Genomic DNA, 14,436 nt, shown 5'->3' with positions numbered 1-14,436 from the left:
CCCACAAGTCCAGAATTATCAGCAGAATTTTGTCGAGTTTTTAACATGCAGTTCAACCAACTGCAACTACTTTTGCAAAGTTGCTAACTGCTTTGATTACTTTATAATGGCTATTTAGTTTCTTTCTCCGGGAGCCAATGCAGTTATTTTTGATCGCCTTAATTGGTGCTATGTAGTTCCATCAACACAGCATAGCTATGACGCCCTTATGATTGGATTATTTCACCACTTAGGTTGAAAGAGCATTTAGGCAAGAAGCAGAAACATTTAATATGCATCTAACTCGATACTGCAGGTCGCAACTAAACTAATTTTACCATAATGATCCGGCGTACAACTTTATTATTCCATAAGTACCTCTTAACGGGGAGGTTAATCAATATATTTGACTTTAATATCAGGATATTGCACTCTCCACGCTTCGTAAAAGCCTTGGATCCAATCGATAACGACCACTTAATGTACACGGGATCACGACCATAAATACTACATTTATTCCAAATGCAATGACCGGGTGCGTTAGATAGATGGTAATCTGGCGGGAAAAAGACACAGCGTCGTCGAACTATAGCCTCCATAGCAGCCTCGGCTGGACGGGTCTCAGAAACTTGGTAAAGCTAAAATATCGATCAGAAAACTGACATACAATCAGGAACAATCACAGAATAAGCCGAAAAAAGAGTCCGGCCAGGAAGACTGCTAAAGAGGCTATTTGAATGAATAGTCGAACGGTACTATACAGAGTGAAAACTGCTAACGTTATATGAGAGCGCCCTATGGTATCATCATGGTGTTGCCTATTTGCCCGATTGTCGTTTATTAGATATTCAAACCTGTACTAGTGACCACCTCTTCTTCAAGGGCCACTCGACAGCGGTGACCACGTTTTGGTGGCCCCTTATACCGCTATTATGTTTTGTATATTTTGTCGTCTTTCAAATCAAACTTTTACATCACAATCAGTTATGAAGTCAAAGGTAATACAAATCTAATCTTAGTTGCTCAACGCACTCCATCCAGTTGAAAGGGCCCCCAGGTTATTTTTCGCATCGACCCAAACTTTAAGAATCCAGTCAAGTGACCACCTGAGTGTCTACTCTGACCATTTCCTTTAAGTTTCGTGAGGGATCATTTCAGACAGGTTTGACTGTACATTGTCTTCACGTCCCCAGTCTACATTCACTCGTGATACACACGCTTAATTCACCAAGAATCCACAATTTACAATACAGTATTTTTGGACTTATGCCAATGGACATTCTCCTTATACATGGTAAAAACCCAACTCAAAATATACACACTGTACATTTGCTGTACAATTGTTAGACTGAGTCGTTACTTTTTTTACTCGAGAGGATCTAACTAGCCATGATTTTTTTTCAACTTTCAGGCTAACAGTTGTGACATTTGTTTTCTACCGAGCAGTTACGAACATGTGAATGAACCATTTAAATTCTACACAATCGTGCGTTTTGTGGTGGATAATATACATGATGTTCTATTTACTTGTCGCTGCATTCATTGCAATGTTGAGATGCCAGCATCTTGCACGAGAAGTGGTGTAGGGCGTCGTGGGCTTCTGTGTGTGAAAAGAAAACAAACATTGTATTAGAGTTACAGTTGCAGTAATGTGTTGATGACATTTGTAGATACGGTAATAAACAAGACCATGTCATATCCAGGACAAGAGATATAAACCGGATGTCCAGCTGCAGTACCAAGGTCGCAAATAAGGGGGACTTATATCTTCGTCTTTCCAACATCTACCCACATACCAAATATCACTAGTAAAGTCCATTAAGTTTTAAAGTAATATAATGCTGGCAGAACTTGATATCCGGGAACACAAACAAACACACAGGCAGACAGACACGCGTGCACACACACACACACACACACACACACACACACACACACGCACACACACACACACACACACACACACACAAACACACACACACACACACAAACACACACACACATACACACACACACACACAAATACACACACACATATACACACACACTAACAAAAATACCCCCATTTTTCATGGAGGTAATGATACTGAAGGTGCAATCCCATTCGTTGAACGATTTTCATTGATGCTATATGACCGTCGACAATGATCTACGACACTACGATTTTACACGACACATCCTGTCTCAAAAATACCCCGTCACCTTGCTGTTGTAAACTCATCGTAAGACGAATGTGACCAGGCCTTAACAGACAAATTAAGATCTCTACATACAATTGGATAAAATTACAGAGGCTTAATTCCGAAAGTTCCGAGCTATATCGCATGACGTGAAATGTAAGCAAACTTAGGAAGCCGAGATTCAGAATCAAACTTCATTTCCTGTGACCTTCTTGTCCTTCTAGACGGGCTAGAACGCTGTATAGCTTCCCTAGGTCATGACAACGCGGCCTTGGGTGTGTCCATTTCATTTACTTTAGAAGGTAATGTATATCGTTCAAGTTCTTGCAGTGCCTAGTGGCACATAGGGCAGCAAGGTTCGTTGCTGTTTCTGTAGCAAGGCATTTTTACAAGGAGGGGTTACTCGCCCTTTTCCTTTAACGTGCTCGAGGCACTCCCTCGAACACGCGACCCGCAATTTTCGTCCATTCCAAGAGACGTGTGCAGCCCCAACCGAGATGTCCAGGATTGGACCAGGGTCTCCCAGTTACCAGTTGATTGGAACCAGGAGCTCAACTGTGAGGCTGCTACCAATTGAGCTACAGGGACATCCCAAAGCATGTTGTATAACCTCTTGCAACTGGATGGCGTGAGTGCATGAACTGCCTCATCACCTGACAATGCCGTTTCTTCAACTTTGCTGTATATTGACACTGTCAAGTCTAATTAAGATTTCTGTTCTCCAGTTCGTCTCATAGCTGTCCATGACCACAGTGCGTGCTTAACTTTATTGATGACTCGGTTCAAGTGGGGACGTGCCAATAAGAGTATTGGTCTTGTCTGTCCATAACAGACTAGCACGCAGATAATGCCAGACAGACAAATGACAAATTTCATATCTTCATTTTTGTCAGTTCGGAAGGATAGTACAGAGCCAAGGCTTTGTCTTTCATGAATATTTGGAAGCTCATGTATGTACAATTTCATATTGTCTCTCTGAAACCTTCTTGATTTCTCACGAGGATTTAAGAATATAACGTTACATGTTATTACGTGTAACTACACTATTAGCTTAACAGACGGCTAACCTATCACAGGTTATGTTGGAACTTAAGATGACAGTGATTATAATGACAAATTCGAAGTCTATCTAGCATTTTGCCTTACTGCGTTTTTGAAACAAATAGAAAACGATCATAAAAACATGTAAGCAAACCACATGGAAATGATGAGAAAAGCGTGGCAATTTCCTAATATCTTGCTTGTTTCTTTTTCACAATAGATGTTTGCACTCATGTGACCTATGACGTAAGTATTTATTACCATGCTGGATGGTTGAACGTGAAAGTTGCAGGTTAATTTGAATATTTAAATAAAAATAGAATAAAGTAACGTAATTCTGACGTATAAACATGAGGATTAATAAGTCTGCCATTTCTAGGTTTTACCAACCAACATGGCTGCTGTGACGTCATGCGCAAACACTCTAAAGACCGACCATAGCCCAATCCACCTCCCCCAAAACGTAGAAATGTAAAGTAAGACATAGAAATGCAAAAACTTGACGGACATGTATTTGCTCTCTCATCATTGATCGAACCAATAATTGCCATGCTACCATTGGCTGAACTGCTAATTGCTTTGGACAGTCAGGATCGACAGAGGAAGGTCACTGACCTTTGAGTTTTTGTTGCACAGCAAGCCGTGCTCTCCTCTCCTGGTCCAGCTCCTGACACAGCGTATCTGTGGCGGTCAGACAGACAACAGAAAAACGTCACTCCAATTTAACGATATCATACTAGGCTAGACTAGGCTGGATTAAACTGGACTAGACTAGACTAGTAGACTAGACTAGACTAGACTAGACCATATCATTACTGTAACGTTACCACATTACAAATATAGGCTATACTACACAATACTGTACTGTATTATACTATACTGTACTGTGGAAGCGTCCTCTTTTGTGCACTCGCCAATTGACGTTGTCAGTCTATGATTAGCTTTACATTGTACGGGCTAGATGTTCTTTAGATAAACACTATCATTACTGTCCAACCCGATATAATCTGCTACAGTGAGCTTTGTAGTTTCCCTTCTTTACGTAAGGTTAACGAGGTACTAGTACTATGTGGAGCTTTGTTAGAAACCAATGTGACATATCGATAGAATAGGTAACATTACTCTTAATACAAAGTTTCTCTTGTTTGTTTGTTTGTTAGTTTGTTTGCTTGTTTGTTTACCTCGGATTAGCCGGATCTGTTCCACCATCTCCTGCCTGTACGTAAGCTCACGCTTGACCTGTTCTTGGAACGTGTCTGTTGTAAAAAAAATAGATCAGTCAGATCCACAAGTGATATGTGCTTTCAAAACACTGCTAGTAAATGTTGCAGCCAGAAACTGTTGAACAGAAAGTGGAAGAAGATAGGAAATTCTACTATTGATTCAGAATACAACTGAACATTTTCATTTTGGACAACACAAGAGTAATTGCTTTTACATTAATTATCACGCGTTGCACATAATTTAGAGTTTACTGTTTGCTTATTTCTTTGATCATTTCTTAATTCATGGAAAAAACTCAAATCGGCCTGCTCGCCACTTCTAATTGAAGTCATGAGAGACGAGTTGTCCGACAAAGTAGAAATGCAGCTAATTGTAATTCTTATCTAATCTCCCTTAGCAACTAACATAATTTGGGTAGTTGCTAGCTAGTGGAATAATGCAACGCAGTAGAAAATCGATCGTTTGGCCAAATACAGAAATACACAATAGCTACCAAGGGGCCTCAGCCAGTCTCATTTGAATATACAAAACAATGACCATTATCACTAACGTTTATAGGCTACATCAAAACGATTTTAGTGAGAGGATACCTTGTAAGATACGATACTCCTTCTCGATTCGCTGCCTTGCTTCCCTCTGTCTTGAGAGCTCTCTCTCTAGCTCCTCTGTCAGAGGAAAGACAAGTAATCAGAATTGAGTAATATTGATATACTAATAAGAGGCAAAGTCTTAACGTTGGAAAGCCCCTCTTCGACCTCCGAAAGATCGAGTATCTTGAGAAATTCAACAATGGAGAAACACCCTAGTTGTCAAAGGTCTTTTGGAATCACACACTATTGATATTAAATAACTAGATTCCGTACATTGTATTTGCTAACGTTAAATAGCAACTGTATGTATGCGCTATGGTCTTCCCTCCGTGGCATCTATTAATTATACATTTGCACACTTAACTTGACTTAACGTTGCAGCATATCTTAATACAGAGGTACGGATTCTTCATTACCTTTTGTCATCGTGGCCAACTGCCGTCGGATGTCTTCAAACTCATGGTTGTCAGATTCGTCTAGAAGTAGAAATAGATGATTAGTTATATTTTGTAAATATGTAAAAATAAAGATTTACACTGTATGACAATCTTCATCCCCAAATAAACCAAAAAAGTAAAACAGCACAAAATTAATCTTAAGAAAATACATAATTTTCCACAATTACAATTATTCTTTTAACGTTATGGGTATCGCATTGCAATATAAATGTGTCGTAGTTAGTTAGCGCTTTTAAACCTAGAGCGCATTTGAATGCATGTGTACATCTGACCAACTGCGTTAGGTAAAGAACACCTTTTCTCCGTTTGCCTTAAATAATATTTTGTCATCGCTCCCTCTCCCTATGAATAATGTAAATCCATAAGCGCTTAGTCATTCAATATATGATCCATCACCAAAATGACATTCTGTCTTTCTTTTGACACGTTAGCCGACAAGGTGAAGTCATTTAAAACCCAAAGGTTCATCCCGACTTTGCACGGAACAGGCCTTTCAGCTAGACTAGGACAAACCCAACGTCGAGAAGAATCTACGGTGGCCTTTTCCTTCACAAGACAGTTCTGGTGGGTACGACACATCGACCACTGTCTCACGAATATCCTTGATTTGACACTTGTCGTACGACAAATGTGACAGGGTCCGCACAATGACTCTTTCTGTTGGCGAAAAGGAAGGGGTGACCAAGCTGGTATGGCGGGGCTAGAATTTGGAACACGGGGTTGTATGATCACATATTCGTTATCATCGCTGGTGTCAAAGCTAAAAAAACAGAATAAAGTACAACGAAATATTGCTTCAGTGCAACAATGTATAGATGGCATATGACACGAAGCTTCCCAGACTGTACTGTAAAAGCGACAACGCTTATCCGACTTAGTCTCAATTTTCAGACCCCCTATCAACCATATGGCCATGACCCCATTTTGAAGAGCCTCTGACAACTTGAGAAAGTCCATGTCAAGACGTTTAGACGTCTTAGAGCTTTATCTTGTATGTTCGAACAAATAACAAACAAACAAACAAATAAACAAACAAACAAGCACTGTACAGTCTTTGTACCTGAAGGACTGGCCGATACAGTTGAGTTCCTGTCCAGAGTAACCCCTGCTCCGTCCGGTAGGGAGTCCCTTCTCCCGGAGTCCTTAGATTTGGGGCTCGCGCACAACAGTTGTCCAACCGAGTAGGGCAGACTGGAGGCCTCTAGTTGCTTATTCTGTGGCAATACACAAAACAGAAACGGCTTGGTTTTTGTTGAGTGGATAAGGAAGATATAAACGGTCTGTACATTTTGTGTGGGTTGTTGTTTTAGTTTGTGGGGCAAAAAAGAACAACACAAATGTTGGTCATAGGAACTTTGCGTTTTGTAGTGATATGTAAGATATGTTGTAACGTTACATGTCGCATTTGCTGTACGAATTTCTTTAATCGTAGGAACTGCAATCGAGGCTATGACAGAAAAAAATAAAAATCTTAGCGATAGAAAGTTGGATTTTGTAGTGAATATAAGATTTGTTATGTACATGTTACATTTGTTGTACTAATTACTCCGGGAAGGAGGTGTGACCTCCTTCTGGGGTATTGGGATTGCTTTTGCTTGCGCGTTCGCAGCTATAACTCACGATCCCGTCGTCGTATCGGTGTGTAACTTGGCATATAGTGTGCCTGGTTGGGTGTGGTGATGCACGATGTCTTAGTTACACCGTAACTACTTTTATCGTAAATGCAATACTGTAATTGCACCCCTATAATTAATGCTATGTCCCACTGCCCTGCCGTAGACACCGTGCTATAATCCGTTCCGCTTGAGTAGAATACTTCAGGCAGATACGGGGTATAATTCTTTCCAACCTGCTGTGATCGTATAGTCACTGTTACATTGAAAAATAGACAACGTGCATCACCACACGCAACCTAGGAAACGATATACCAAGTTACATACCAATGCGGCAACGGGAATTGTGAGTTTTGGCTGCGAACATGTGCCGAGTGAGTTCCAGTCTGTGTATTAAGTATGCCGTGTCCCTCGCAACTCGCATACAGTATGTGCGCACGGGACGGACGATGTATATTTACGCACAGTGTGAAAATGGTAAATCTCTGGACCTTCAAACTTACCACACTTGTAGTTTATAATACGGAGGCTGTGACAATGTAAAAAGTTTACACAGGGGATGAAAGATTGTTGAGAAATATCTCTCAGAAAAGTGCGCGCGCCAGTGTCACTTCCGGGTGGTTAGATCCGGTGACCTTTGACCTTCGTGAAATGTTACGATAATATAGATTTGCCTTTTTTATTGCAAATAGCTTGATAGCTATAGATCAGGCTGGCCTGCAATAAATTGTGGAAATAGGATTTACTGCATATTTGTGATTTCTGATGCATCTTAGTTGTAACTTGTAAGGCTGAATGGTTCGTTGATAATTGAAAAGGGGCCATCTAGATCTAACTTTGTGACTTTTCCCGGAATTTCTAGATCCCATCTGTGCCATGCTGTAAAAACATACTTTTCAGCAGGTTGACCACTCCTGTATTGAAAGAAAAAGATAAACAAACACTTTTTCTTTACTTGCTCTAAAACACTACTTGGACTGAGCAGAGATGCAATTTGTGTGGGTCAATACTTGTACATACTATAAATACTTCACGGAGAATTGTGTCCTACGGACTCTTGTTTCTTTTGTTGTAAAAATGTCATCAAGGCTATGACACAACTAACCACCGACAAGGACCTACGACAACATTTTCTGTCGACTTGCGCACGACATAGCCACGACTGTCACAAGAATGTCTTCAGTTTGTAAACCAATCGTGCGATGATGGCAACATTGGTCTTATCAAGCCGGGTTGACGAGAGGCACGTTTGCATCAGCCAGGACACCTGTGTGTGTGATGAAGTCCGGAAATGACGCGTGGTGTTGTCAATCTAATCTTCTTTACCAGGGGTATTATCTCAGCTCTGTTCCTGACAGGCTGACAGTGTAAAATATCGCCCCGGATTAATTTCTCGGTTTTACCGCATGTAGTCAGTAAAGATACTGATCTCGCGTGTTCAATAAAACATCACAGCGTGCATGAATCATTAATAACCCCGGGTTTGTATTTCATCCACCTTTCCTGGGTAAATAAAAAAAACGATCCGTCCATTAAAATTTATTGCCACTCGGTCTTTGCACGAGGCCGAATTCAAACAAGAGACGGGTCTGAATTAATAATGAACGTTCATCTGATGAGGAATGACAACCTTATCCATGATTAAGACTACGGATAATAGCGCGTCTTAGGCCTGTCTTAGATACACACACGCAAGGCCCGTCAGTAAAAACACCTGTCAATTTAATCAGTACTGCTAAGCCCCCCCCCCCCCCATTCCACGAGAAAGCGATCGCGCTGCGCCCTCGCTGCGACCTAAACTGGACATGTGTAACCCTTTAATTTCATAATTGGAATATCATGCAAAATGTAAAAGTATGACTGAAAAGACAACGAAACACACAAAGTTTTAGAAATTCAATTTTTGTCTATGGAATTCGTTGACGATCTGCGAAATTCTAGGTCACGAAGCGAAGTCGTCGCCCTGGTGGAACGGGGATGTAACATGGCTAACAGTCCCCAAGCAAGGCTACATCCCTATCTGGATACACTTTCAGATCCTAAATGTCTGGCGATAGCCTCGTCTGGGCATGCCTTAGCTTTCCAATATGATTACTTTTCGTGGGTTCGGCACTCAACTTAGATATGATGATACATTAGAGCTTGTTACGAAATTAATATTTACAATATCCAAAATGTCATATATAATTCAGACTCATCTTACAGTTGATTGAATTGGATAGAATAACGTTAAGTGACTGACGGGTTGATATGATATCACACACGCTAGGTCTCTAAATACCTGTATATGTGAAAGAATTGTATGAACAGAAACTGGAGTGGACCCTAACTATGACATTATAACAGCCGTCATTAGGGCATAGTCAAATTTGTTGTTGATATTTTCGTCGTGTTTTTTAGCGAGGCTGTGACAAAACAGACCGCCGACAAGGGCCTACGACAACCTTTTTCTGTCACAGGACAGCTGAATTTTGTACGACATACTCACGACTGTCGCAAGACTCAAATTGCTGTCGTAAACATATCGTACGACACATGTAACAGGAGAACTACAAAGGACTGACGCTAATCCTTGCCTAAGATATACAGTAGAGAACTGTTATCTTATAAAGCTTTTAGAATATCTGAAGAAACGATATCATAGCAGTGTTGGTGCCAAAAAGACAGAGAGAAAATAAAGAAATTGGCAAAGAAGAAAAGGCATGAAAGTTAGAGTGACGATAACATGGCACACGAGAGTAGAGGGATATAAAATCTATGGACTAATCATTCCATTTATCTCCAACGTGCTCATGGTGCGTTACCTAGGGCTTCTATCTCAGAAGTATATCAACCACAGTATAGCGTATCGCTTCTCTGTAATCTAAAGAACGCCGTGAAACTATGAGTAATTTTGGAAATACGATTCTAGGCTCGCCCTCTCTACTCATTTAAATCACCCACCGTTCAAATAACGACATGATACTATCCTATGATGGATGGAGTAACGTATTTGTTATCAAGATTAAAACAAAATGTATTCTAAAAGGGTAAATAGGACGTCAACTCTCTGTGTGCTTAAATCATGTTCAGGTCATAACTTGTTGTAGACAACTGTTAATCTCGTTCCAAAATACTGCAACCTGATTGGTGGAATGACATGCAATGTTGACAATGTGGTTAACGTTACCAAGGCAACATGACACAGACACTCTCGTGATAACTGTCAATTCAAGAAAATGTTGTATGTTTAGTTATTAGTCGAATGTCTCAGACAAAACTTGTCACATAAATTGATAAAACATAAAATGTTTCCTGAATGGATTGATTAGATCAATTTTTAGAAAAGTTTAATACATGCTTGTTTGCTTGATTGCTTGTGAAATAATGTATCATTGCGGAAAGCATACTTTCTTCGGTAAGCTAGCAAATACCTGCACGCCGGTTGGAGAGGCTCCCCTGGTGTCCTTTGTTTCCGTACTTCTGGGTGGTGGAGGTGTCGTCAGAGGAGGCGTCAGGCTTGGGCCTTGCGTGGTCTCCGGTTGGTCTTCTGTGCCGCCGTCACTACTCACTGAGGAGTTCGTCCCCGCACTGTGCGAGTTGAACTCGTTCTTGTCACTGTGTGAGCTTGCAGCGTCCTCCGTCTGTTCTGGCTCTATAACGACTGGCTCCACAACGCTAGGGTCTGTCTCTTCTGTCGTACCGACGCCGTTGTCGATGTCTCCACTGGGCGGGGAGGGCGGCGTTCCGTCCGGGACGGTTTCACGACGACTCGGTGGGTCCTTGTCGCTGGCGTCATCGCTCATACAGTCGTCTGTGACGTTGATGTCGCTGAGATAAGATCGTGCGTCGCTGTCGACGTCGTAACCGCTGCCGTTGTTGTTCTCAATGGCCGTTTGCGCGGAGGGATACTCGTGTAAGTTGTGAGCGGTGGTGCTGCTACCTGACTGTACGCAGTCACATGCGGAGGGCTGGCCGGCCTTACAGTTCTCACAACTGTGTTTGATCACGGGTCTGAAGGCCGAAGTGTGCTCCTGATCTTGCTCCATCAAGGACATAAGTTTTCTTCCATTTTCGCCTAGAGTCATTCTAGGTTGCGAAGCTGCGTCGTCCCTCTTTGCGTGGAGGTCGGGGCCTTCTTTCACAAGACATTTCGAGCTATCGGCGTCCGGTCGTCGTAGGTTCTTCAGGAGATCGGTCGCAGCGAGTGGAGGGTCGATAAAACTAGACTTAGCCGCCAGCAAAGGTGGGGGTATCATGCCGTTAAACCAGGGCAGGTTCCAGGGCTCGAACCCGTCTGTTTTAGGCCCCCACGCGCTCTTGACGTTTGCAGCGGACAGTCGGCTGACGGTGGGGACTCCCGGGGTGAGAGAGGGGTGGGTCCCGACGGTGTGGGGAATGTTCATGTTGCTGGGCAGGGACTGGAGCTGTAGGCTGTAGGACCTGTTGGGGACGGGCACGACGGGAAAGGACGGTACGGCGGGGCTAGGGTGGGGATGGGGGAGCTCTCCTAGGTGCGACTCCTGTTCCAACCGGCGCTTCTTGGCGGCTTCGACGTTGTGTGGAGAATGGCTGGATGAAACCCTTTTCCTGTTGCCGCCGTTGAACATGGCCTTGACGTCCTCCCAGGCAAAGACGAGGTCTTCGGACGGTTTTTCCGCGGCAAGTTTCATGTGCCGCCGCCAGGAGTTGAAGTTGGCCGCGTCGGGGTGCTGGTACTTGGACTCGGTCATGCGGTGGGAGTGGAAGATGAACTTGTTGGGGGAGAAGAAGACGTTACAGTAGCCGCACTTCACGCACTTGGCGCGGGAACTGTTGTAGCGGGCGGGATAGAAGCTTCCCCGGCAGCCCCACGAACACTCGTGGTAGACGTCGAAGGCGAAGTTCTCTGGGAGTTTCGGTGGGCTGATGTCGCCCAGGAAGGACTTGCAGAGACGGTCGGCCTCCCGCTTGGTGATCATGCCGCAGCGGCGGGACGAGATGGGCATGGCCCCGGCCCGCCGGAGGATCTCTAGCTGCACCGGCGTGCATTGTACACACGTGATGCCCAGCGCCACGCGGCGGTTGTGGATCTCGTTATAGCTGTAACCCTATCAAAAGATAAAAACAACGCCATTTTACAAACAAGAAAACTCCTTTGAAAAGCATACTGTAAAACGTTTATGAAGGAATATTCAATTCTAATTTTCATCCAAAAATTTGCTATATGTGGTACAGGTTTTTATTTATGAATTGTAATATAAGATTGATACGTTGAAATATTTGAAATAACAGGAAGGAAGAAGTTACTTTACACACCATTACCTTCAGTAGGGTGTTGGAGATCTGGGCCAGACATAGCCTCTCTTTCCCGTCTATAACCAGCGCCACGATTGGCACGCCGTACAGCATCACACTCCGGACCTGGACAGGGGAGGGGGGCAAAGTTGCTGTTTTTTCCAAAAAATAGTGAATACAAACAAGTGCATAAAAAGGAATTTGAGATATAGCTTCGAACACACAAATACAGACAGAAACAGTACCCCATAGGAGGTGAACCTCCTTCACAGAGGTATTAAACGAGGACCTTTAAAATGTGGTAAGCGACAAAATCGTCGATGCAATACAGAACAAACAGGGATTTCAAATCCAAAAGGGGGTAAAATTAAAAGGTAGAAGAGATTAGATGTTTTCAAAAAGATCAGAAGAACGGAAGAAAATTACAAACGGTCCAGACCTGGTTGTTGTTGTGCTGAGCCACTTGGACGGGCACGGCGTCGGTCTCGTCCTTCCTCTCGTCCGACTTGTCGGCGGGGACGATGGCATTCGGCCCGATGGTGGCGCCCGGGGGGTCTGGTGGGGGGTCCGAGGACGACGGTCGGGGGCTCGGGTCTCTGCCCTGGGGACTTCTCTGTTCAGTCTCCATCTTTGGGTCTCCTTATAGCGATCAAAAACATAAAACTACATTATATCATCGTTTTGCGTGGACGTCGAGACCGGGAATGACCGTATGGATACGTGACAAAAATTACAGCGGACGCTGCGATACAGCTAAACACCTTTCTTCCGGAAACAAAATCTGTCCTCAATTCGAACGACAAGAAACGACAACAAAAGGATATCAATGCAAAGTGAATCTCCCGTGTCCTGCACTGAAAACACTACTAGATGCTCCATACATAACCCTTAAGAAAGGCGTAATAACGCATACAAAATCTATTATATCAGCTCGCATCTCGTGTTTCTAAACCCAGGAAAGGGACTGAATAGGCCTTGTAGTATACTGGTTATATAGCTACATCCCGTAGGCAGATTATACTGCTAAAAGGCTATAATACAACCATTACAGATCTGTTCAACCCATCCTTCCGCCTGGACAATGCTCCTGTCTTGCAATAAATAAGCTCTGGTGGACTTAACCAAAACCATGCACGGATATTGTCTGTTGCTTGTGTGTGTTACAATGAATGCCTGCGGCAAAAGCACACAAACCATGATACCCCGAAGGAGGATTTTACGTTCCCACGCATTACGATACATTATAGATAGATAGGTGAAAATTGAAAAGGGGGAGACAGAACACATAGACTCTCTAATACATGACCCAACCATATAATACCGTAACTACTTGTGCAGGTATCACTGCAAATACCACGGTTAGGGTTAAATACACCCAGCTAAGTATCAATAAAGAAATAATGCTTTCGCACAAAATTAGAGAATATAGACTTCACCATATTTCAGAAAATCGCAAGGAATGCAAAATGATAAAGGAAGATAGTATAGCCGAAGACGTACGCTCCTAGCCCTTACACCATCCTCACCTTCAAACCGTTGGTTCCATAAAACGCGATACGTGATTGACAGGACCTAACTGACTACCCTGCTGTCAGCCCGCCGCCCTTCTCACTGTCTCCCGGTCCGTAACATATGGCGAGCGCCGGCAATTATAAACCAGTCAAATTCGTTTAACCTCGATTTGGATCCATTGGTCATCTCCTATTGGCTGGCAAATTAGCCCCCACCCAGTTATTGACATGTGTGTGTGTTCAATGGGGATGACTGGGGCTAATTGTTGCCGAGGAAGATTTATTAATCATTGCTCCAGGCCTCTCTGTTCGCCTATTGTCTAAATCAACATCGGATGTCATGAGCAATTGACAAGCGGGGCTACTGCGATGGGGTCACGCATATACATGGGCACTTATATATAGACCTGGACATACACGGGACTAGCCCATCTAAATACACTACAGATATAATGTGATATATATACAAAATTAGATTCGCTGTACTCTTACGATGTTCATACATTTTGAAAACGGTTGTACTTAAACTTACGAAATGGTCTGTCAGTATTATGTATATATCTGTGATGATATAGGACGCTACA

The 14,436-nt window shown here is 43.0% G+C and overlaps 1 protein-coding gene across 2 annotated transcripts; it reads right to left on the bottom strand.

Moving 5' to 3' along the window:
• Positions 1-471: 471 nt before the first annotated feature.
• Positions 472-12,978, bottom strand: LOC136428431 (SKI family transcriptional corepressor 1 homolog-B-like). 2 transcript variants are annotated; one of them, XM_066417922.1, is made up of 9 exons: positions 12,781-12,978; positions 12,363-12,467; positions 10,499-12,154; positions 6,533-6,686; positions 5,431-5,490; positions 5,015-5,089; positions 4,382-4,456; positions 3,816-3,881; positions 472-1,579 (listed from the first exon to the last, which is right to left on the bottom strand). In XM_066417922.1, the coding sequence occupies exons 1-9, from the start codon at positions 12,967-12,969 to the stop codon at positions 1,503-1,505; spliced, it is 2,457 nt and encodes an 818-aa protein (XP_066274019.1). In that variant the 5' UTR covers positions 12,970-12,978; the 3' UTR covers positions 472-1,502. The 2 variants fall into 2 exon arrangements, with proteins under 2 accessions (XP_066274019.1, XP_066274020.1); XM_066417923.1 differs by having other exon boundaries at positions 12,369-12,467.
• Positions 12,979-14,436: the final 1,458 nt, after the last annotated feature.

The sequence above is a fragment of the Branchiostoma lanceolatum genome, chromosome 2 (assembly GCF_035083965.1).
Source record: "Branchiostoma lanceolatum isolate klBraLanc5 chromosome 2, klBraLanc5.hap2, whole genome shotgun sequence".
NCBI lineage: Eukaryota > Metazoa > Chordata > Leptocardii > Amphioxiformes > Branchiostomatidae > Branchiostoma > Branchiostoma lanceolatum.
This window is presented reverse-complemented; position numbering and strand designations above follow the sequence as displayed.

What these genes read in the sequence shown, in the direction of transcription:
- LOC136428431 (XM_066417922.1), bottom strand. Translation starts at nt 12,969, where the DNA reads ATGGAGACTGAACAGAGAAGTCCCCAGGGCAGAGACCCGAGCCCCCGA. An exon ending in TGTATCGGCCAGTCCTTCAG is followed by an intron (nt 5,491 to 6,532) that starts GTACAAAGACTG and finishes TTCTACTTCTAG; the next exon opens with ACGAATCTGACAACCATGAG. An exon ending in GGAGTATCGTATCTTACAAG is followed by an intron (nt 4,457 to 5,014) that starts GTATCCTCTCAC and finishes TTTTTACAACAG; the next exon opens with ACACGTTCCAAGAACAGGTC.